The 19,561-nt window shown below is 35.1% G+C and overlaps 5 protein-coding genes across 8 annotated transcripts; 3 read left to right on the top strand and 2 right to left on the bottom strand.

Annotated features, from left to right (window-relative positions):
• Positions 1-908: 908 nt before the first annotated feature.
• LOC123217588 (peroxidase 57-like) lies at positions 909-3,384 on the top strand. Its single transcript, XM_044638676.1, has 4 exons — positions 909-1,939; positions 2,237-2,416; positions 2,505-2,670; positions 2,750-3,384. Exons 1-4 carry the CDS (start codon positions 1,706-1,708, stop codon positions 3,160-3,162), a joined length of 993 nt encoding a protein of 330 aa, XP_044494611.1. The 5' UTR covers positions 909-1,705; the 3' UTR covers positions 3,163-3,384.
• A 96-nt stretch (positions 3,385-3,480) lies between these two features.
• LOC123216985 (cell division cycle 20.3, cofactor of APC complex-like) lies at positions 3,481-6,144 on the top strand. Its single transcript, XM_044637707.1, has 8 exons — positions 3,481-3,665; positions 3,776-3,877; positions 4,099-4,290; positions 4,481-4,750; positions 4,842-4,953; positions 5,044-5,360; positions 5,480-5,653; positions 5,746-6,144. The coding sequence occupies exons 1-8, from the start codon at positions 3,573-3,575 to the stop codon at positions 5,884-5,886; spliced, it is 1,401 nt and encodes a 466-aa protein (XP_044493642.1). The 5' UTR covers positions 3,481-3,572; the 3' UTR covers positions 5,887-6,144.
• Positions 5,902-11,452, bottom strand: LOC123216986 (metacaspase-1). Of its 4 annotated transcripts, XR_006502385.1 has the most exons (7): positions 10,801-11,452; positions 9,500-9,830; positions 9,169-9,289; positions 8,856-9,062; positions 7,592-7,746; positions 6,158-6,250; positions 5,902-6,012 (listed from the first exon to the last, which is right to left on the bottom strand). XR_006502385.1 is itself a non-coding variant. In XM_044637708.1 (5 exons), exons 1-5 carry the CDS (start codon positions 11,165-11,167, stop codon positions 7,687-7,689), a joined length of 1,086 nt encoding a protein of 361 aa, XP_044493643.1. In that variant the 5' UTR covers positions 11,168-11,452; the 3' UTR covers positions 7,473-7,686. The 4 variants fall into 4 exon arrangements, 2 of the variants coding, with proteins under 2 accessions (XP_044493643.1, XP_044493644.1); XR_006502386.1 differs by lacking the exon at positions 5,902-6,012 and having other exon boundaries at positions 6,237-7,426; XM_044637708.1 differs by lacking the exons at positions 5,902-6,012; positions 6,158-6,250 and having other exon boundaries at positions 7,473-7,746.
• A 2,329-nt stretch (positions 11,453-13,781) lies between these two features.
• On the top strand, positions 13,782-15,466 carry LOC123215983 (putative pectinesterase 63). Its single transcript, XM_044636314.1, has 4 exons — positions 13,782-14,406; positions 14,484-14,690; positions 14,780-15,024; positions 15,127-15,466. The coding sequence occupies exons 1-4, from the start codon at positions 13,915-13,917 to the stop codon at positions 15,284-15,286; spliced, it is 1,104 nt and encodes a 367-aa protein (XP_044492249.1). The 5' UTR covers positions 13,782-13,914; the 3' UTR covers positions 15,287-15,466.
• Positions 15,467-15,897: 431 nt separating this feature from the next.
• LOC123215984 (taxane 13-alpha-hydroxylase-like) lies at positions 15,898-17,650 on the bottom strand. Its single transcript, XM_044636315.1, has 3 exons — positions 16,953-17,650; positions 16,378-16,843; positions 15,898-16,278 (listed from the first exon to the last, which is right to left on the bottom strand). The coding sequence occupies exons 1-2, from the start codon at positions 17,466-17,468 to the stop codon at positions 16,640-16,642; spliced, it is 720 nt and encodes a 239-aa protein (XP_044492250.1). The 5' UTR covers positions 17,469-17,650; the 3' UTR covers positions 15,898-16,278; positions 16,378-16,639.
• Between the last annotated feature and the right edge of the window lie 1,911 nt (positions 17,651-19,561).

Genomic DNA, 19,561 nt, shown 5'->3' with positions numbered 1-19,561 from the left:
TAAATTTATTTATTTTATAAAATAAATTTTATAAAATTTGTAGATTTTATTCATAAATTTTATTTAATCTATAGATTTTCAATATGTTTTTCAATTTTATTCATAGATTAACATTTTCAATCTATAGATTTTATTCATTACAGATAAATTAATCTTAATGCGTATAGTTAAGGTTGAGAAAGGTAGGCAATTAATCAACGTGAAAGGTAGATTTTATAAAATAAATTCCACGTGAAAGGTGGGTAATTAATCGACGAAATGCTACGGTAAGATTGAGAAATTAAACGAGTGGTATTTTTAGAATTAAAAAAATAATTTACTTAAAAAGGTAAAACATCAAATTTATTACCGAAAAAGATTTAGGCGGGAAAGTCGTTGCCTAATTTAATTAATATCCCTAAAATCATCAACAATTGAGCCACTGCGCTGTTACCCAACTCTATCTAATCGCTGCTGCTTAATTTGTTAATAAAGTTGCTGTACAATTTCTTGATAAATTAATCCTATATTGTTATCAAATCATGCATGTAATAATTGATTATTACATAATAATTAATTCTGTAATCATAATTTATAATCATAATCTAATAATTATAAGTTGTACCAAACAGACATTATATATGATTAAAAATTATATTTTTGTATTTTTAAGAGGTGCTGCAGAGGACTACCCATGAATTAAATTTATAGTAATAATTGATTTATTATTTCTAAAAATATATTTATAACAAGATAATTAATTAAAAATTACTATTTTTTACAGAGTCTGTTTAATTTGCTTCCCTATTTTAATTTGCTCTGTTTATTTCTGTTACCCCGCATGAATCGTATGGTTAGTCCTGTTGTTATTTTAGTGACAGAAAAATCTTCTCTGATGGACGGCAACTCTAAATATTGATGAATTCATGTGTAGCTTTCTTCCTCTAGTAAGGCGGAAACCAATCCTGATTTGTCTTAAGATATGACAAACATAACTTTGGTTGTATCGTGATGATTTACAGCCAATCGATCAGCCCTGGTGTTATCTCCACGTGTCATTAGGTTGCATGAACAAGTGGCTGCTAATAGTCATACAGAATGGAAGAGATCATATAATGCTTTGATGCCACATTTGTTGAATGGCGGTTTCTCCGGCTACATCAATAACCATCTTGCTGCCTCAGCACAGATAAGAAGCAGAACCTCTGACTGATGCACTTGGTACTACTGTACCAAGTGGAGGCACTGTGCATGCAGTTAGAGATGAAGTTGGTTTTTCTGCAACTATTTCACCAAATTCTCTGCCACTATTTTGAGTTGATGTTTAATATATTATGATCTGCTAAAATGCCGATTTTATGTATGTAAATATTCATTTCACCTATTAAGTTTTGTGTTTGATCATTCAGCAGGGTAGAAAGAAGAGAGGTACTACCTGTCCGAGGTTACTTTGGTGGGTCTTGTAGGCAGCATATAATTTATAAATTTCATATTAACAAGCCGCCACATTTTCTTGACATGATAATAGGTACTTCTTTAAACAAAATGAAAGTCCACAAGAGAATCATGCCTAAATAAAAGAAAAATTACGGAAATGTAAAATAATTTTTCTTCTAATTTCCATCTTTACATGAAACCACACTATGTTCAAATTTCCTTTTGATTTCATCTCTCAAAAATGAGTTAGCCAGAGGATCATGTCTCTAAGCTGTTATTAACAGAGAAGATGAAGATGAAGAGCAAATCAGCTGTTATTACATTTAGTCTGGGATTCATTTTATCAAACTGGGCATGGGAAGGTTGGTGTGAAGGTGCATTAGAGATAGGATTTTACAGAGGAAAATGTGGAATTGTAGATGTCGAAGCCATAGTGGCCGGCGTTGTCACTGCCAGGTTCATTAGAGATCCCACCATTGTGGCTGCACTCTTGCGTTTGCAATATCATGATTGTTTTGTCAATGTAAGCTTCTTCTTCCTCTAATTTCATTCATTAAAATTAAATCATCTTTGTTTAGTCCACAGAACTTCCATTGCGCAAGAGGCTAACTTTAGAATTAGAGTTTTGATGCTTTATTGGATTACAACATTCTTTGTGTGGAGACGCCTAAACTTCTGTATCTTCTTTCCTTTACCTCTTTCTGTGGGATAGATTATAAGCGTTTTAATATGATCATGCTGCCTGATTTTGACATGCATTATTAATTCTCATTAATCAATTACTAAAATAGATCTGTTTGTGGGAATGATTATGAAAAAGGGGTGTGATGCATCAATTCTGATAGACGGCAGCAACAGTGAGAAAACAGCACTTCCAAATCTGAGCTTAAGAGGTTTTGATATTATAGACGATGCCAAGGCTGCTGTTGACAGAATTTGCCAAGGGGTGGTGTCCTGTGCTGATCTTATTATAATTGCTACTAGGGATGCTGTTTTCCTGGCAACACTCCCACTTCAATTCAATCCGGCACAATTAACACCATCATTTATAACTAAATGATTTGTAATAGCAACTGAACTAATTGCAGAGTTTAGGAGGAAGATATGAAGTGCAAACAGGAAGAAGAGATGGTTTAGTCTCTCTACCTCAAAATGTGTCTCTCTTTCTCCCCCCGCCTGCAGCTTCAGTCTCTCAGTCCATCGCCTTGTTTGCCAAAAAAGGCCTAACTCCAACTGACATGGTTCTTCTTCTAGGTATGTAACTCTTTTTACCCGCACCATATTTATATAAACAAGCCAATTACACTGATTTATCATGAATTTTGTAACGCAGGAGCTCACTCTGTTGGAGTAGTTCATTGCTCACTCTTCGAGGATCGTCTTTACAATTTCAATAACACCGGCAGGCCTGATCCAACCATGGATCTTTTTCTTGTAACTTTACTCAGACTTCCTTGTCCTCAAAACACATCAACAAACAATGCAGTTAATCTTGATCAGAATATATTTCCATTCATGGACAACTCATACTATCAGCAATTATTATTGAATAGGGGCATTCTTCCAATTGATCAAGAGTTGGCATTACACCCATTAACGAGGGGTACAGTGATGAACTTAGCCACCAGAGGGTTTGATTTCCCGATCCAGTTCGGCACTGCCATGGTTAAACTTGGAGCTATTGAGATTCTTACTGGTAGTCAAGGAGAGATTAGAAGATCTTGCAGAGCCTTCAATCAGGATTAAAAAGTGGTGTCCCAGTCTTGGAAATTAATGGGCATTCAGGCAGCATAGAGATATATAATTAAATTATTTTGGTAGTTAAGTTATTGTGCACCATCTTAAGCAATTTGCAATGAACTCTGCATACATTGCTTGAAAAAAATTGTATGTCTTGAGAGATCATTACTTTGTAAGGTAATTATTTTTATTATTCTATTAAAAAAATAGGTGGAATTTCCCTTTTCATTTCCTTTTAAAATAAGGTTTATCAAAATAATTAGTTAGGTAAAGCTAATTTTATTTTAAATTAAATAAAATTCGGGCAACGTTATAAATTGCAACGGTTAGCTTTCTGGCGGGAGAATACCGAATGGTTACTTGAATTGGAAGAAAAGAAAGAATTTGAGCTTGCGTTTCTGGTTTCTGTCTTCTCCATGGATCATCAAAGGAGACTAAACAGACTCCTTGAAACAGATTGGTACTCTCCTCGAAGACTCCTCAGTAGCCCCACCGAGTTCGATTTTCCGGTATTAAACAACCAGATTCCAATTTTTCCTTTGTTTTCTCTCAAGAATCTTTAATTTATTTGAAATTTTGATGTTTTCTTGTTCTTTGATCTTTTGGATATTCGCGGAAGGGAGACCGCTTTATACCCAGCAGAAGTTTGATGAATCTTGATCAAGCTTACGGTTTGTTGACTGACAAAACAATCAAGCGACGCCAAAATCCAAATTTCAATGTACGTTTCTTTCTTTATTTCATCGTTCTTTTTTTTTCTAGTCTCACTTGATGTAATTAGTTTTTTCTTTATAAAATCAGATTGGGTTTGTTGACCAAAATTTATAATCATATCTCCGTTGTGTCACATTGATTGTGTTAGGGTTTTAGGCTGTATCTATATCATTGATATCTTGAAATTTAAAAACCGAAATTACATTCAGGGATTTTTTTTGTTAACAGGATGCATATAGACAGAAATTGGTGGATAACTTGACTTTGGATTCAGAAGGGAGACCGTTTAGGATGTTGGTTTTCAGGGGAAGTCCAAAATCCAGCAGAAAAACGAACCGTCTTATTGATGAGATGAGAAGGGAAGACGCCGAGGCACTACGAAATAGTACCCACCTAAATCAGCATCGAGGCATGCCCAAGGTACTACTAGTCTCAGTTTGGAGCCTCTTCTTTCTAAATAATTTTCTAATTTAACTTTTTTGAAAAGGTTTATTTTACTTTCGGAAATAAACGGGAAAGCAAGAAAACGATCAAAATCACTCATAATTATCCTCTACGTCAAGAAATTTTTTGAGCTTTACTTGGATAACTTGAATAATGGTGTTTGCAGAAAGAAGCTAAGATCCTGGATGCACCTAATCTAAGGAATGACTTTTATCTGAACATCATGGATTGGGGGAAAAACAATGTGCTTGCCATTGCTTTGGGTCAAGTGCTATATCTTTGGAAATCAGAGAATGGAGATGTTCGCAGGTTGTCCGAATCTCATGACGAGGATAATTATCCGACAAGTGTAATCTGGTCTCAAGATGCTAGAAATCTGGCTGTTGGATATATGAACTCCGAACTTCAGATATGGGATGCTGAGACTTCAAAACTTGTAAACCTCTCCTCTCGAGCCACTCTTTCTGCCTTTTATGATCAGTTGTTTTGGGCTCATCGAGTGTTAATTTTTATGTTTCCAAATGCAGGTTAGGAAGCTTGAAGGTCATCACAGAAGAGTTACAACTGTGTCATGGAATCAATGGAATGGTCACATTTTAACATCAGCAGGCCTGGATAAATCCATTATCAATCATGATGGTACTTGAATCTCTTCATGGCTTTCATGAAATCCATATTCATTTCATCAGATGGTGACTTGTATCATATTTATCATGCTTTCATTTGCAGTTAGAGTGTCGAACAATGTGACTTCATGCATAAAAGCGCACAGTGAAGAAGTGGTTAGAGTTAAATGGTCTACAGAAGGCAATGTTCTCGCAAGCGGTGGTAATGATAATCTGGTGTACATATGGGAGCCTACCAAAATGAGTTCATCGAAATTTTTATGCCGATTTAATGAACATACTGCTGCAGTCAAGGCCCTTGCATGGTGCCCATACCAATTTAACGTACTTGCCTCCGGAGGAGGCTCAGAAGATGGGCGTATTAAGATATGGAATGTGCAAAAGGGGACATGCATCAGCAGTGTAGATTCAAAAGCACAGGCAAGTGAAACATTTCACTCTTTCTTATTTGCATTCTAAGAGACATGTCTGTCCAGGAAAACACTTTTTTCGGCCACTGATAAATTTATACCTATGGTAAATTGGTGTTACACATGCAGATTTGTGGACTGGAGTGGAACAAGCATCACAAAGAGATACTGAGTGGACATGGCTTTAGTAGCAGGAGGAATGAAAACAGACTATGCTTGTGGAAATACCCTTCAATGACTAAAGTTGGGGAATTAAAGCCTGAAACCCCTAGAGTAAACTCCAGAGTCCTTGAGCTTTCCCAGGTTCGACTTTCCAAGCTTGAATTTAGAAGCCAGAGGATTATGTTTTTAAAATAAATAAATGTAGCTTAGCTGAGTTCCTTAATTTTTTGCAGAGCCCTGATGGCCTGACTGTGGTATCAGCTGGGGCGGATGAGACTCTTCGCTTTTGGGAGATTTTTGGACCTCCTTCCAAAGATTCAAATGCTTCATATCTTGACAGCCTTCTCTCTTTAAAGACATCCCCCATAAGATGAAGAGAAATTGAAGAATCAAATTTGTAGCGAGCTTAATCTTTTCCCTGGCCCTTTTTATCTGTTTAGTTTATTGTAAGACTCCACCCTAAGTAGAAAGCTAATTGGATCTCATCGACTATGCCTCACCTGAAAATCGAGTTGGAAAAATAAAAAAGATTCCATAGTAGAATTAGTTAGTGTTTTACGACCACTGTAAAATGTAAATTACATATTTGTACGGTAAATATGCATTAATGTCTACTAACAACACTCTATCCAGCTCTGTCCTTACAATTTACTTGTTCAGATTTTCCACATAAGCTCTGTGGTGTTTTCCACAATGATACTCAAGGGTCTCCTGATTCATATGTGGGTCCAGAGCATCCTGCAACCCACACATTAACTTAAATGAGCACACCAAGAAGATGCTTGGGCTTAAAGTAACCTCTTTCGTTATTAGACCAATGAAACTGAAAAACGCTTGAAAGTATGTAATTAACACTACATGTAAGTGTAGTATGATGATGGGTTAACTAAAATAATCAACCGGAAATCACCCCAAAAAAATAATCAAAGTGTCTAGCCGTGTTTTGCAAGTAATGTGTTTATCATGTCACCATTTCAACGGATGTAATTTGACATAATAGATTGGAACATTTCAGCCTAGAATTAGTTATTAGACCTATGGTTTAACCTGTTCAGTGAACTGTTACGAGGAAATAATAAAAAAGATGGGAGACAGGTTAAAGAAAGGAGAAGAATTTTGTGATTACCGTGGGATCTGTTTTGAGAGAGAACTGGCCTGTCAAAAAGTCAGTGGGTTCCTCCTTTGTTTCTTTACTTTTTTATGGTGATTTTGCAAGAGATTGTGGTTGTAGATACAAAATTCCATCAACACAGACATTCTCCATTTTCCCCAATTTCGTCAGCAGTTTACCAATTTAACAATTGTGTTATATAGTTTCCATTGACCTCTGTTTTGAGTTTTGTTTCCTAAAACATACTGCATTTTTTATGGTCGAGTTCTGGTTTTGAATCTGTTGGAAAACCTTATGACTGATTTTATCTTTTTCATGTTCAAGTGGAATTTGCTAGAAGGAAGTAGAATTTTGTCTTGGGTTTGCATCAAATTGGTATACACGGTTATGAAAAGAACAGACGGGCATGCAGAGGCATCGAAGCAAGGATACAGAGGGTTGGCTGAAGGAATATCAACCATGGAAGCAAGGCTGGGTGAGCTAGCGAAGAAGATCGAGAATGAAGAGTCAAGGTTTGACACGCTGGACAGATTCAATCCGATGTGTGAGCCTGTTCAATACAGACTTGCAGGCGCAAGCTCCACCCACCAGCTTGTTTAAAACATTTACTAGACGGATACATTTTCTAAGACCGAATGACGTATCATGCATAAACTGACCTGACTTTTTTTCACGGGCCACTTCATTTCAAACCTATGAGATAATGCAGAAAACATTTTCTGTATCTATCAGAAAGTCTGTGGCTTCCATTCTCTCCCACTTGAGAAGTAATCATCAATACGTACATCACATATCATGGTTTCCTTGGAATATACGATCAATTATATTATCAATTATACTATCAAACAGTTTAATACCAAAAATAAGAATTGAACCATGCGTATAATTTGTCTAGTGGAAATATCAAAGGAAGAGGTTACCAAATAACAGTCATCACCCAAAACAGCAAAAACGGAAAGGACAAATACCTAAAAGTATTGTGTTTTCTCAACAACTGTGCACATCTCCAGTCACCTGCTTGAATCAAATCAAGAGCTTCACCACAAATATACCGTTTCACTATTTATAGGGAGAAGGGCTTTGTATACACATCAAATGGTTCATTTGAACTCAACTGAGGTTCCTGCATCACAAACAATTAACAACTTCAGATATAATAACATCAGGAGTATCTACACAAGTATAAATAACCACAATACATCAAGGCTTTAATAGGACAAGACATTAAGTATTTATTTCTTAGACATATGGTTTTCTATGGAACTGTCCGCAGAATGTGGGTCATAATAGACATGCAGAAAAAGGTTTGCATCTATTTTTTGACAGTGAACAGATTTTTCAACAATTCAATATATATGAGATGCAGATAACATTTCATTAAAATCCCAAACCATCAAAACAGTATAAACAGATTATATAGCCTTTTCAATGATCCTTTTATAAACAAGGCTCCGAAAAGTTATTTTCAATCTTGAAAGTAGCAGGGGCTGATGGAAATGCTACATATAACATTTTCTCATAATCCCTAATCTCATATCATTGATTTTTCAGTCTCCTTGACTGCTGCATTGTTTACTGATCCTATGGCCTGCTAGAAATTCTAATGTAAACTTCCTCCAGTGCATAATTAGAATCAAATCAAGCAGAACTTTATAATCTGTGTGCCATAATCCAGCTTCGAAATACATCAGTTATCCACACTTAAGATAGAAAGTGAGAAACTTAATTTCTACAGCAGCTAATTGAAATACCAGCTGTCAGCAATGACAAAAAAGGATGTTCAAACTTCTCATATCATGTATTTTTTGTACAATGTCAATTTCCTCAAAGCCACTATAGAGCTAGAGAAATTTGACACATGACAAATAAATGTCAAACATCCAAAGGATTTCTAAGTGTTCTGAAATCCCTATTGTGTACTTTAAAAAATGCAATTCAGCAATCAAAACTCATGAGTAGAGTAGATTTGCCCTTTTCAATTCAAAGAAAGCAAATCATAACTTCAAAATAAAGAAAGTTACATATTCTGTTGAGATCCACATATGAATCTACTATAAAATTGGGGCATGTCCCGTGACCATAAATTACACAACTTTTTTTTTCCTGATGCCATCAAGTTGTCACCAGAGCATTGGACTATTAATTGAGGAAGCACAGAGTAGAGCCAAATCAGTAAATAAACAGACTTAAGTAAAGTCTAAAACAACTGAGAGAGGTGATGATTATACATACCTGTCTCAATCCGCCACCAACGCTCCCTCCTGTCAAAAGCATGGTGATTAGAGTTGTTACAACACCACCATCAATCTGACTGTCTGTGTGTCGAATTGTTGACCTCATTGCATTTAGAATGTTCCCATATGTATTTCCATGTCCACGCTCAATAGCCTGGATGAAAGAATAAGTCATGGCACCTGTTGATGTAATTCTTGATAAAGCCTGTCCATAAAGCATCAGAATGAATACCTCAATCTCCATTCTTCACTGAAACATGTACATGTCCATATTCTGATGAAAAAGTTGATGCAAATGCCTAAGATTTTACCGATGTATCAGCAGAGGTTTGATCGTCATCACAGCCACTGAAGGATATAGCCTCTCCACCACTTGTGCCTTTCCACATTCCTGATCGAGGACGATGGTCCTCCCATATGTACTTCCCATATCTACACTCTCAAAAGAAAGCATGTATAAGCAAAGATATACATTGTACAAAAAGATAGAATAAAATGGGATTGCATTCCGTTAAAAGCTTGATTGGTCATAGGATTTATAATTTTTTTTCTTTTCGGGAGCACTTTACTTTAAGAATTTACCGCTACCAGATCCACTTGTTGAAACATATAACAAAATTTATGTAAGAACAAGGGACTAACCTGTCCATTCTACAGAGAAATGGTAAATCTAACACAGTTCCACTATGGCAAGCATCTATAATTGCATGAAGCCTGGCCCCTCGAGGAAGTGGCTTCACAATAGTTGCATTGATCTCATCATCAACAATCATTCCTTGGGTTTCAAAATCCACAGGACAAAGAGTTTCATCATATCCATCAATCTCATCACCAGTGTAGTTCCTCTGCTGCGAACCATGACCAGAATAATGGAACACCAATGAATCACCTGGTTGACATCCTTGAACAAGCCAATACATTGCCATTCTCATGTTATATTTAGTAGGACGCTTGTAGGGATCAGTTTCTTCTTCTGTATAATAATTTTCAGGAAAAAGAAAGTGGGGTGATCAAGGTCATGGTCAAGTTACGTCATCATTCCAATATAAAATAAACAATTGTCTATTAATACTTTGTGTATTTCCATAAAGTAAGGTTTTTTGGGAGGTTACCAAATGGGCCAAATATGAGCAACCACTAAAAGTTTGAGGCCCTAAAACCTGCACTTTTTTAATCACAAATAGCCAACACCATCCACGGTACTAGAAGATATATGATATATTAAAATATGATCCCTCTTATGGGCAAGACAAAGAACAAATTCCCATAAACTCCATGTGGAGTGAGAGCTTGAGGTATATTGTCATGATCATTGATGCTTAAAACACTAAAAGAAACTCTTTTTAATAGTAAATGATACATATTTTCTGCTTTAACTTCTTGTCCGCACCATTGTGACTGGTTTTTTTTTTTTGGTCATCAGAATCTTTCCTAGTTGTTTCCAGACCACTCCTAAATGATTTCTTTTTTTATGTCATCAGCATCTGCCCGATTGTTTCCAGACCATTGCTACAAGAATCATTTGAAATAATTCTCATGACCAGAAATGCAAATAATTCATTCACATTTGATAATATCTCAACAACCAAGTCCTTAATGATTGACACTTTCATCTCACCCACAACGACAAAGTACATGGCCATCTCGTATCCCAAACACATAAAGAAATCTTTCATGAATAACCTTCAAGGTCTTAATTTGCTTACCACAACTACACTTTTTATTTTTTAAGCACATAAATGAATAAACCTACCTACCTAGTACTCAAATTAGCCTTAATCACAACGCAATTAAATTTTTTTTCGCACAAACTAAACTAATAAAACAAATTTAGGACAATATAATTCATCAGCTAAACAAAGAAACAAATATCAAAAATAAAAAGAATTAGAATTAAACAGAAATCAAAATGATGAGTTTTAAAAAATAATCGATCAAAATACCAGTGAGCATAACAATTGAGGACTCGGGGAACTTAAATCGGTTAATCAGCAAGTACTTCATACACTTGGCGTCATTAAGACAACCCTTGAGCTCGTGCCTTGAATTGGTATACGACACGCCAACGATGAGCGCTCTTTTACGGCCATGCACTTGCGGTGGCGCTCCAGGAGGCGCGTGATTATACGGAGAGGAAGCAGTGGAGGAAGATGGAGGAGGGTATGGTTGGTGGGAGGATCCAGGTGGAGGAAGTGATCTTGGGTCTGCGATGAGTGTGACACCGCGGCAGATGGCGCAACGGATCGACTGGGCCCCAGGAGGTAGCTGTAACGGCGTGTGGCAGTTGGAACAATTCACGAGCATAAACATTGCGGTGGTGGTGCGGTTGGTTTGTTTTGGATGTGAATTTGGCGATTTGAGAAAACGATTTCGATGACAACGTTTTAGAGAGATAACGAATGGCAGGTAGAAGTATTTCTAGTGTGATTGAAAGTCAAATCTAATCTCAAGAAAGTTTGTAGGTCGAGAAGGATGCGAGAAAGGGGACTAAAGTGCACAGAAAAAGAAAGATTTGAAGAAGAAGCTGACGGGGAAAGTGATGGAAAAAGAAAAAGAACAGCGTGAGAGAGAGATAATGGAGTTTTGACAAATTTGGATCGTAACATTATGCACATATATGAATCCACTTTCTGATGATACTTCCTAAACGACGCGTTTTGGCAATAATTGTGGTGGAAGACTTTACGATTGATTCTCATCTAGTTCAAAATTGTTCAATAAATCTAACAGATGATTACTGAAAAAAAAATTATTTATTATTCTTAAATTTAAGGGAATTTTTACTTCAAAGCAAGAAATAAATAAAAAATAATAATTTTTTTATAATAAACACATTCTATACTATCTCACTTGCCTTAAATCATCTATGACATAATTTTAAAGACCAAATCGAATTAATTGGTTCACCCATCATTCATCAAGATAGATAATTATAATCTGTTAAAAAAATTGTATTTAAAATTAAATCAGATTAGATTAAATTAAATTGGAATAAACAAATTGGTTTGATTGGTTAAATCAGATAAAATCTCAATTTAATTGGATAAAAAAATCATTTATTTATTTATAATTATTAAAACTTAAATTGAATATTGTATCTATCAATTTTAAATATATATATATTATCAAATTAAATTTATGGTAAAATAATTTAAATTATATATTTCATGATTAATTATAAAAAAATTAATTTACATATTACTTTTAAATAATTAATTGATTTCATCATTTATTCAACAATCCAATCGTTGGTTGGATTGGATTATCTTTTCACCCCATCAACATTTTAAAAATATTGATTTATAATACTAAAATTACCGTAAAATATGGTTAAATAACGATTTTCAAATGATATTTCTTGCATTTTAATTTTAGAAAATTTGTTTATTCATTTATACTTTACTTTTATTTACAAAAATCATTTAATTTTAACCTAAATTATTAGGTTTTTTATTGAAATTATAAAAAATATTATATTTCTTTTTTCACTTTTCCATAGGAAGCTCGTGTCAGCTGGAATTGCAAGAGAGAAAATCGCCATGTATGTAAAGAATCTAATACTTCAACAATAATAACACGTTATAGATTATTGAGTGGGCAGTCATCAAGTTCTTTCAATCACGAAAGATAATTCACCTACGTTATGGTATGACAGATTCTTGTCATTTTTCAACATCTGAATATCTACTTGTTAAAATAATGTAGCCAAAGAGATTCTTTCTTTAGCAATTTAAAAAAATGAAATTCCTAAACCATTTAATTGGTTATCAAGTAAAGAAAATTAAAAAAAAATATATCAATAATTTGTGTCTTAATGTTGTTGGCTTCTTAAGTGGAGAGAGAGATTCCAAGTTGCAAAGGAAATTGCCTTGATTGGAGAATATTGACTATAAAATATGCTACTTGTGCCCAACAATCGAGTGGCTAGCCTGATTCAAATTACTTGTCATAGAAAATAAAAGAAAAACATGAATGGTATTATGCGAGAAAGCTTCTCTCAGACTAAATCTATGTAATGTCAATCGAAGAAGATGAGACTAGACTCAGGAATAATCAGCAATAACCCAACATCTGGATAGATAGCCCTTGCCCATGGAAAACAAACACCATGTGAGTCTGCATTTTATTCATATGAAAAACAATAAATGTTTTTTTTCTCTTATAAATACAAAGCATCTCTTAATAACAAAAATAAAAAATTAACTCTCAATAATAGTTTGAATGATAAAAAAAAAAAAATTTATACCTAATAAAATACGGGTTTAAGTATTCTTCAATAATATATTAAAATTAAACTCTTAAATAATATTTTTTTATATTTATAAATAACATAATTATAAATATAAATTTTTAAGCAAGTTAAACTTGGTTAATATTCTGTATTGGTTAAATCCACACAATATTAATTATTTTTATTACAGTGAATAATTAACTTAGCATTAGTCAAATCAGTCACGTATCTAAATTTGTGGCCACATTTGAGAAAATTTGCCTACCTTTATTTAGAGAAAGAAAGATTGTGTCATTCTCGTGCTAATAGATGGCGGGTCATGGAATTAATTGCAGGTTGGCTAAAATTCGTTAATGTGATTGGTTGATTACTTGCTGATGACTTACTTTATTTTATTTTTTAATTACCTGAATTTGGACATATATATCTGCGCTACTCTGATGTGATTTATGTCATGTACATATAAATATTATATATAATTTGTAATTTACAAATTTATTTTAAGGTATTAAAAATATTTAGTGCCAACAATTACATAAGTTCTTCATTTTGATTTTTGATAAAGGAAAATATTTAAAAAGGAAAGAGGAAGGATGTCCATGCAATGAGTCCTGCCCCAGCAGAAAACGAGCACATATGACTTAAATGCAATGGCTAATATTACATTCATTTCCAGCCATTACTTATGTAACATCAATTACCACAAATGAGTAACCGGTCAAGCCGACGATTTAGCCTGCTCTCAAATCTTCACTTGCTATTTCCTTATTAATAATTGGCACAATTAATCATTCACAAATCAAACACAAATTAAAACCAAGCAAATATGTGGAGTCAAGGAATCAAACACGTTGCCATTTTCACAATTTTCCTCTTTCATCATGTCAGGCCTTACCCTGTGATTGAAGCACCGCCAATTCCTGAAGATAAAGCACTATTACCAGGCTGGTTCGAAGCCAATGTTAAGCCTGGTAATACTAGGAAGACAAGTCTTGACCCTGAACTTGCTGCGGCTGAGGGCGGAGCTCGTGTAATCAAGGTTGGGTTAGATGGAAGTGGCGAATTTAAAACTATAACCGATGCACTTAACAGCATACCGGCGGGGAACACAAAACGTGTCATTTTATGGATTGGACCAGGAGAATATAAGGAGAAGATCAAGATTGATCGAAGCAAAAAGTTTGTGACGCTCTATGGATCGCCTAATGCTATGCCTACTTTGACATTTGATGGAACTGCAGCCAAATATGGAACAGTTGACAGTGCCACCTTGGTTACGGAGTCTGATTACTTCATGGCTGCTAATATTATAATAAAGGTTTGTATAATTTCTGTAATAAAATTCGATATATATTGGAGTAGTTGTAACGTTTTATGTGGATCTTTTGTGCATAGAATTCTGCACCGCCACCGGACGGGAAAAGAGTTGGAGCTCAGGCGGTTGCATTGAGGGTCTCTGGAGACAAAGCAGCCTTATATAACTGCAAAATATTTGGTTTCCAGGATACCTTGTGTGATGACAGGGGCAACCATTTCTTCAAGGATTGCTACGTTGAAGGCACTGTTGATTTCATTTTTGGATCAGGGAAGTCAATGTATTTGGTAAGTCCTCCAAAGAGAGAGTTTTTAATTACTTGTGCTATAATATAAAAAATGAAACTGAAAAATGTTGATGGTTTTGATGCATGAAGAACACGGAGTTACATGTGTTGGGGGATGGTAAGGATCAGTTTGCAGCAATAACTGCGCATGCTCGGGAGAGTGAAAAAGAGGACACAGGATACTCATTCGTGCATTGTTCCATAACTGGGGAGGGGAGCACATACTTGGGCAGAGCCTGGAAAACTAGACCAAGAGTTATTTATGCTTTCACTGACATGGGCAAGGTTGTCCATCCAACTGGATGGACCAACAATTCCCACCCCGAGCGCGAAAAGTAACCATAATTTTTTCAATCTTAGTTCAAAATTATTCAATCGTTTGATGAAAACATATCGGAATCTCTCACCAACCCGATTAATGAATGAATGAATTGCAGGAGTGTTTTCTATGGAGAATACAAGTGTTCAGGACCAGGGGCAACTCCAGAAAGTAGGGCTCAATTCACCAGACAGCTAACTAGAGATGAGGTTCTACCCTTCATCAACCTTGGCTATATTCAAGGAGCTCGATGGTTACTTCCTCCTCCCAAACTATAAAGTCAAGCCTCTTCTTAATTAATAAAGCTACTTGTACACCTTATTAAAGTAGCATTAGAGCTTGTGCAAATTGTTAGAGAAGCTTTACTTTAGCTTTGTACAAGTAGCCAAAGCCTACACATATTTCCAGTTTATGGAATTAGGGATTTTAAAGGAATGTTCATCACTTGTAGTAATTGATCATTTATTCTTAAACAATAAAATTATGAAATTTTTTGTATTGCCAAAAGAATTTTGTAATTAATATAGTTTAAGCATTTTTTTTTCTGTTACATATTTAATTTATATAGACTCTCATCATAAAGACAAGACTCTTCATGGTACTTTGCTTGAAATTAAAAGGATAACATTATTTAAATGATAACATATGATAGGTCCTATGGAATTTGTCATAATTTATATATTGGCCCTTGGATAGAGCTTGAAAGGAAGGCTCATGGCAGGATAGGGCATGCGTGGTATCTGATATAATAGGCTCGTCTGGAATCTCCTCGGTCCACCTGTAAGTTGTTATCAAATAGTGAATTATCAATAGTACTTCGACTCTGGCAAATTCTGCCCCAGGACAGATTCTTTGACCAGCTCCAAAAGGAATGTAGGTGTATGGAGGCATCCGCTTTGTCAGGCTCTGGAATCTTGATGGATCAATTTTTTCTGGGTCTGCAAATATTTTATCATCCAAATGGGTACTGAAAGTTACCCACAGCACCTGAAAATTTCAGTCGAAAGCTTACACACACACACATCTACAAAAGCAAATTGGATCAAGCCAGGAATTATATTTACAGCAATTGATTAACACCAGCCATCCTTTGGGGATATCAAAACCATCAAACTTGGTGTCTTTCCAAGCACGTCTGAAACTGCCAAGAACTGGAGGAGATAATCTCATGATTTCTTGAGCTACAATCCATGTGTATTTCATCATTTGCACCTCTTGCCAACTGATCTTCCACCAGTTCCTTCAATAGCCTTCACAACTTCCTTTTGCTCTATCAAAGTTTATATGTATTCAACAGAAAAAAATCAATAATTCATGACAGATTTCTGATTTCTTGATAGAAATTTTAATAACTGAAATTTTCCATTACCTTCGAGGACTTTATCACAAATTTCGGCATCCCCGGCTAGGAGTCTTACAAAATGACTTAGTAGTGTTGCAGTAGTGTCATGGCTTGCAATCATTAGAGTAATAAGATTATCAATAATTTCTTCTTCTAACAAGGGTTTACCATCTTCATCTCTCAGACTAACTAAACTTGATATAATATCGTCATGAGAACTCACTTTCCTTTCTTCCAATTCTCTTCTCCTCCTGGCAATTGGCTGACTGCACAAATTTCTTGTCCTGGCTCAAGCAGTAGATGATTTTCTATACAAGGTCCCTGGAAAATTCAAAAGGATGCTCCACATTCCTCTGAGGGCAATTGAAAAATCCTCAAACAATGTTTCTCTTTCCTTTTCTTCCGATAATCTGAAAAGCAAACTGCAAGTGACTTTAAATGCAGCTTTCTTCAGCAAGGGTACCAGCTTTACTGACTCCCTATCATTGAGTTCCTATAATAAATACATGTAGAAATAAATTATCATCACATAACTCAATAAAGTAATTGATTCTGAAATTGCTAGCTAGCAGAATCTAATGACAATACTAATTACCACATACCAGGAATAATTGTTGCTTGATGAGTGAATCCATTTCACATACATATCTTTGGATGCTTTCAGGTCTTAGAAAATTTATAATTGCGCTCTTAACAAGCTTGTATCTAGGCCCAGAAATCTCGAAGATAGTATTTTTTTTTCCAAGTGTGGCTCTTACAGGAGCTGGTTGGTTAGCTGCAATGCCACTATCAGTGGCAGTGTATATAAATCTGTTTCCTGCTAGGCCAGTTATAACAGCAGCATCAGAACCCATGAGTGAGGTCTTGAATGTTGGTCCACGCTCAAATGTACGCTTCTTCACCCATTCAGCAAGCTGGTTCTTTTTATAAGCCTTCAAGAAGCTTAAAGATTCTCTAACAAGAGGCAAACCCAATTTCCCTGGAGGAGGCTTTCTTCCAAGCTGAGGATATACTCTGTATCTCCACCATCCAGCCAAAATTGTAACTAGAGTCACAAGAATAAGAGTTGTAATTTCTGGGACGAAAATGGAATCATCAAGGCTAAAGCTTACCTCCATGGCCAAGAATAAAAGAAACAGATGGCATATACATAAATTTATTTAATTGGAGAAAGAAGGGAAGACCAAACCAGAGTCTAGCAACTGTGATAACTTCGAGAAGAGAATCTTCTATTTAACGGCAGGAAAGCAAAACCAGAAGGCTCAGATGATTATGTATTTGCAGAACCCCAGAGAGTGATTTATTGTGCACAACCCAAAGGAACCATGTGCCTGCCCCCAGTGATACGGCATTTTAACTAAAGGCCAAAACACTTTTTCCCGCCTAAGATTTTGTTGATTGACAAAATCTCACCTAGTAATTTGAAAAATCTAAATACTAATTTATCATCTGATTTTGTTATTACATTCTCTTAATTTATTTTTTATACTGATTTTTTAATATAATGAAAAAAAATAAAACTAATTGTATAAATAAATTATACAATATGAGGTGGCATATTGTGATATTATATATATATTATATTTCAAAATCATTCAATCAAATACAAATACATCATATTATATATATATAATTGTACGATTTATTTTTATATATAATATTACTCAATGAAAAAATACCCTTATAAAACTAATTTATGAGTCTTACCTACAATAACATGTTAAAACTCTGAAAATTAAGCGACATCAATTCGACCAAATCTCATATGATAAAAATCACAACTATTCATCCATGACTTCAATAACAATCTCATGTATCAAAACTCCAAGTCCATCAAGTTGTTGCTCTTCTTCTCCTTTGTCATCTTCAAGTTCATCCCTTTCACTATCGACTTTCTATTTTTATAGATTTACACAGGCGAAACAACATCTTGGTGGTGGGACATTTTCTTTAACTTGTTCCCAAGTTGAGGGCCTAATAAAGAGACTTGTGGCATCTACTGTGAGAGCTTTCATCGCCCCCTGTACTCATACAAGTTGTCTTTCTATTGTTTCCATCTTCTCCTGCATCATTATTTTTCTCAATGGATTCAACTATTACAAGGATATATTTGTTATTATACTAAAAAATAGTAAATCAGTAACTTATTATTAAAATAATGGAAGATATTTATATAATTAAATGATAGATAAATATTTAAATTTTTCAAAATTAATAGATATACTGTCAATGTACTAAATCTTGGGTAGGAATTAGTACTTTGGCTTTAACAATGTCGTGGTAATAATCTGTCCTCGCCTCTTTGTGGGGAAAATACATATGCAAGGTCAACCTATCTATCAGATGTCGCTCAGCTCTTATGTGTATAGTCCAAATTCATTTGACTCACACGGTGCTCTGTAGTTATCAAAAGGCCAAACGACTATTTCCCACCCAAGGTTTGATGTTTTCCCAAATATATCTCCTTTAACTATGAAAACATCTACCCATGAGCAGTTAAAATTAACGGTAGTAAGGGTAAAATCGTTATTTTATCTATAATATTAAAAAATAAACTATTTTTGCCCCTCTAAACTTTGAAAACTAAAATTTTCCCCCAGCCTAAGTTTTAAAAAATGACAGTTTCACCTTAGGGTTTCGTTTTGAAATCTCCGGTAACATCTCCGGCTCCATTGTCGACGGTCTCTCCCTCCCGAGTCATCCTCTCCTTTCGACGACCTCTTTTCTCTCATTTGAGCATCTGATCGACGTCAGAGAACCCTTGGGAGACGAAGACGAAGCTGTCGTCTTCGTTGAGGAAGACGAAGTTCTTCTTTTCCGAAGGCGTCTCCGATACTGATCGAGCCTCTAAATGGGAGAAAAGAGATCGCCGAAAGGAGAGGATGTTTTGGGAGGGAGAGGTCGTCGGCAATAGAGCCGAAGATGTCGTCAGAGATTTCAAAACGAAAACCTAAGGTGAAACTGTCATTTTTTAAAACTTAGGGTGAAAGAAAATTTTAATTTTTAAAGTTTAAGGGGGTAAAAAGAGATAAAATTTTTAGGCGTTAGGGTTCTGTTAAATTTAATCGACTATGAGTAGGTATTTGATATTTTCATATTTAAAGAGAGATATTTGAGAAAACATCAAACCTTACGTGAGAAATAGTCGTTTGGCCTTATCAAAATCCGGGTACCCATTTTAAGCCTAAGCCACGAGCTGTCTCTTCGTGTT

Source organism: Mangifera indica, chromosome 5, assembly GCF_011075055.1.
Source record: "Mangifera indica cultivar Alphonso chromosome 5, CATAS_Mindica_2.1, whole genome shotgun sequence".
Classification (NCBI taxonomy): domain Eukaryota; kingdom Viridiplantae; phylum Streptophyta; class Magnoliopsida; order Sapindales; family Anacardiaceae; genus Mangifera; species Mangifera indica.
The sequence above is the reverse complement of the archived record's forward strand: the minus strand, read 5'-3'. Positions and strand labels throughout refer to the sequence as shown.

Bases quoted from the DNA above. Each gene is read 5' to 3' on its own strand.
- LOC123217588 (XM_044638676.1), top strand. From the start codon at position 1,706: ATGAAGATGAAGAGCAAATCAGCTGTTATTACATTTAGTCTGGGATTC. The intron at 1,940-2,236 runs GTAAGCTTCTTC...ATTATGAAAAAG, and splicing joins ATCATGATTGTTTTGTCAAT to GGGTGTGATGCATCAATTCT. The intron at 2,417-2,504 runs GCAACACTCCCA...AACTAATTGCAG, and splicing joins CTAGGGATGCTGTTTTCCTG to AGTTTAGGAGGAAGATATGA.
- LOC123216985 (XM_044637707.1), top strand. From the start codon at position 3,573: ATGGATCATCAAAGGAGACTAAACAGACTCCTTGAAACAGATTGGTAC. The intron at 4,291-4,480 runs GTACTACTAGTC...TGGTGTTTGCAG, and splicing joins AGCATCGAGGCATGCCCAAG to AAAGAAGCTAAGATCCTGGA. The intron at 4,751-4,841 runs GTAAACCTCTCC...TTCCAAATGCAG, and splicing joins ATGCTGAGACTTCAAAACTT to GTTAGGAAGCTTGAAGGTCA.
- LOC123216986 (XM_044637708.1), bottom strand. From the start codon at position 11,167: ATGTTTATGCTCGTGAATTGTTCCAACTGCCACACGCCGTTACAGCTA. The intron at 9,290-9,499 runs GTTAGTCCCTTG...TTGAGAGTGTAG, and splicing joins TTTCTCTGTAGAATGGACAG to ATATGGGAAGTACATATGGG. The intron at 7,747-8,855 runs GTATGTATAATC...TTTGTGATGCAG, and splicing joins TTGGTGGCGGATTGAGACAG to GAACCTCAGTTGAGTTCAAA.
- LOC123215983 (XM_044636314.1), top strand. From the start codon at position 13,915: ATGTGGAGTCAAGGAATCAAACACGTTGCCATTTTCACAATTTTCCTC. The intron at 14,691-14,779 runs GTAAGTCCTCCA...TGATGCATGAAG, and splicing joins CAGGGAAGTCAATGTATTTG to AACACGGAGTTACATGTGTT. The intron at 15,025-15,126 runs GTAACCATAATT...AATGAATTGCAG, and splicing joins TCCCACCCCGAGCGCGAAAA to GAGTGTTTTCTATGGAGAAT.
- LOC123215984 (XM_044636315.1), bottom strand. From the start codon at position 17,468: ATGGAGGTAAGCTTTAGCCTTGATGATTCCATTTTCGTCCCAGAAATT. The intron at 16,844-16,952 runs GTATGTGGTAAT...TATTTATTATAG, and splicing joins TCAAGCAACAATTATTCCTG to GAACTCAATGATAGGGAGTC.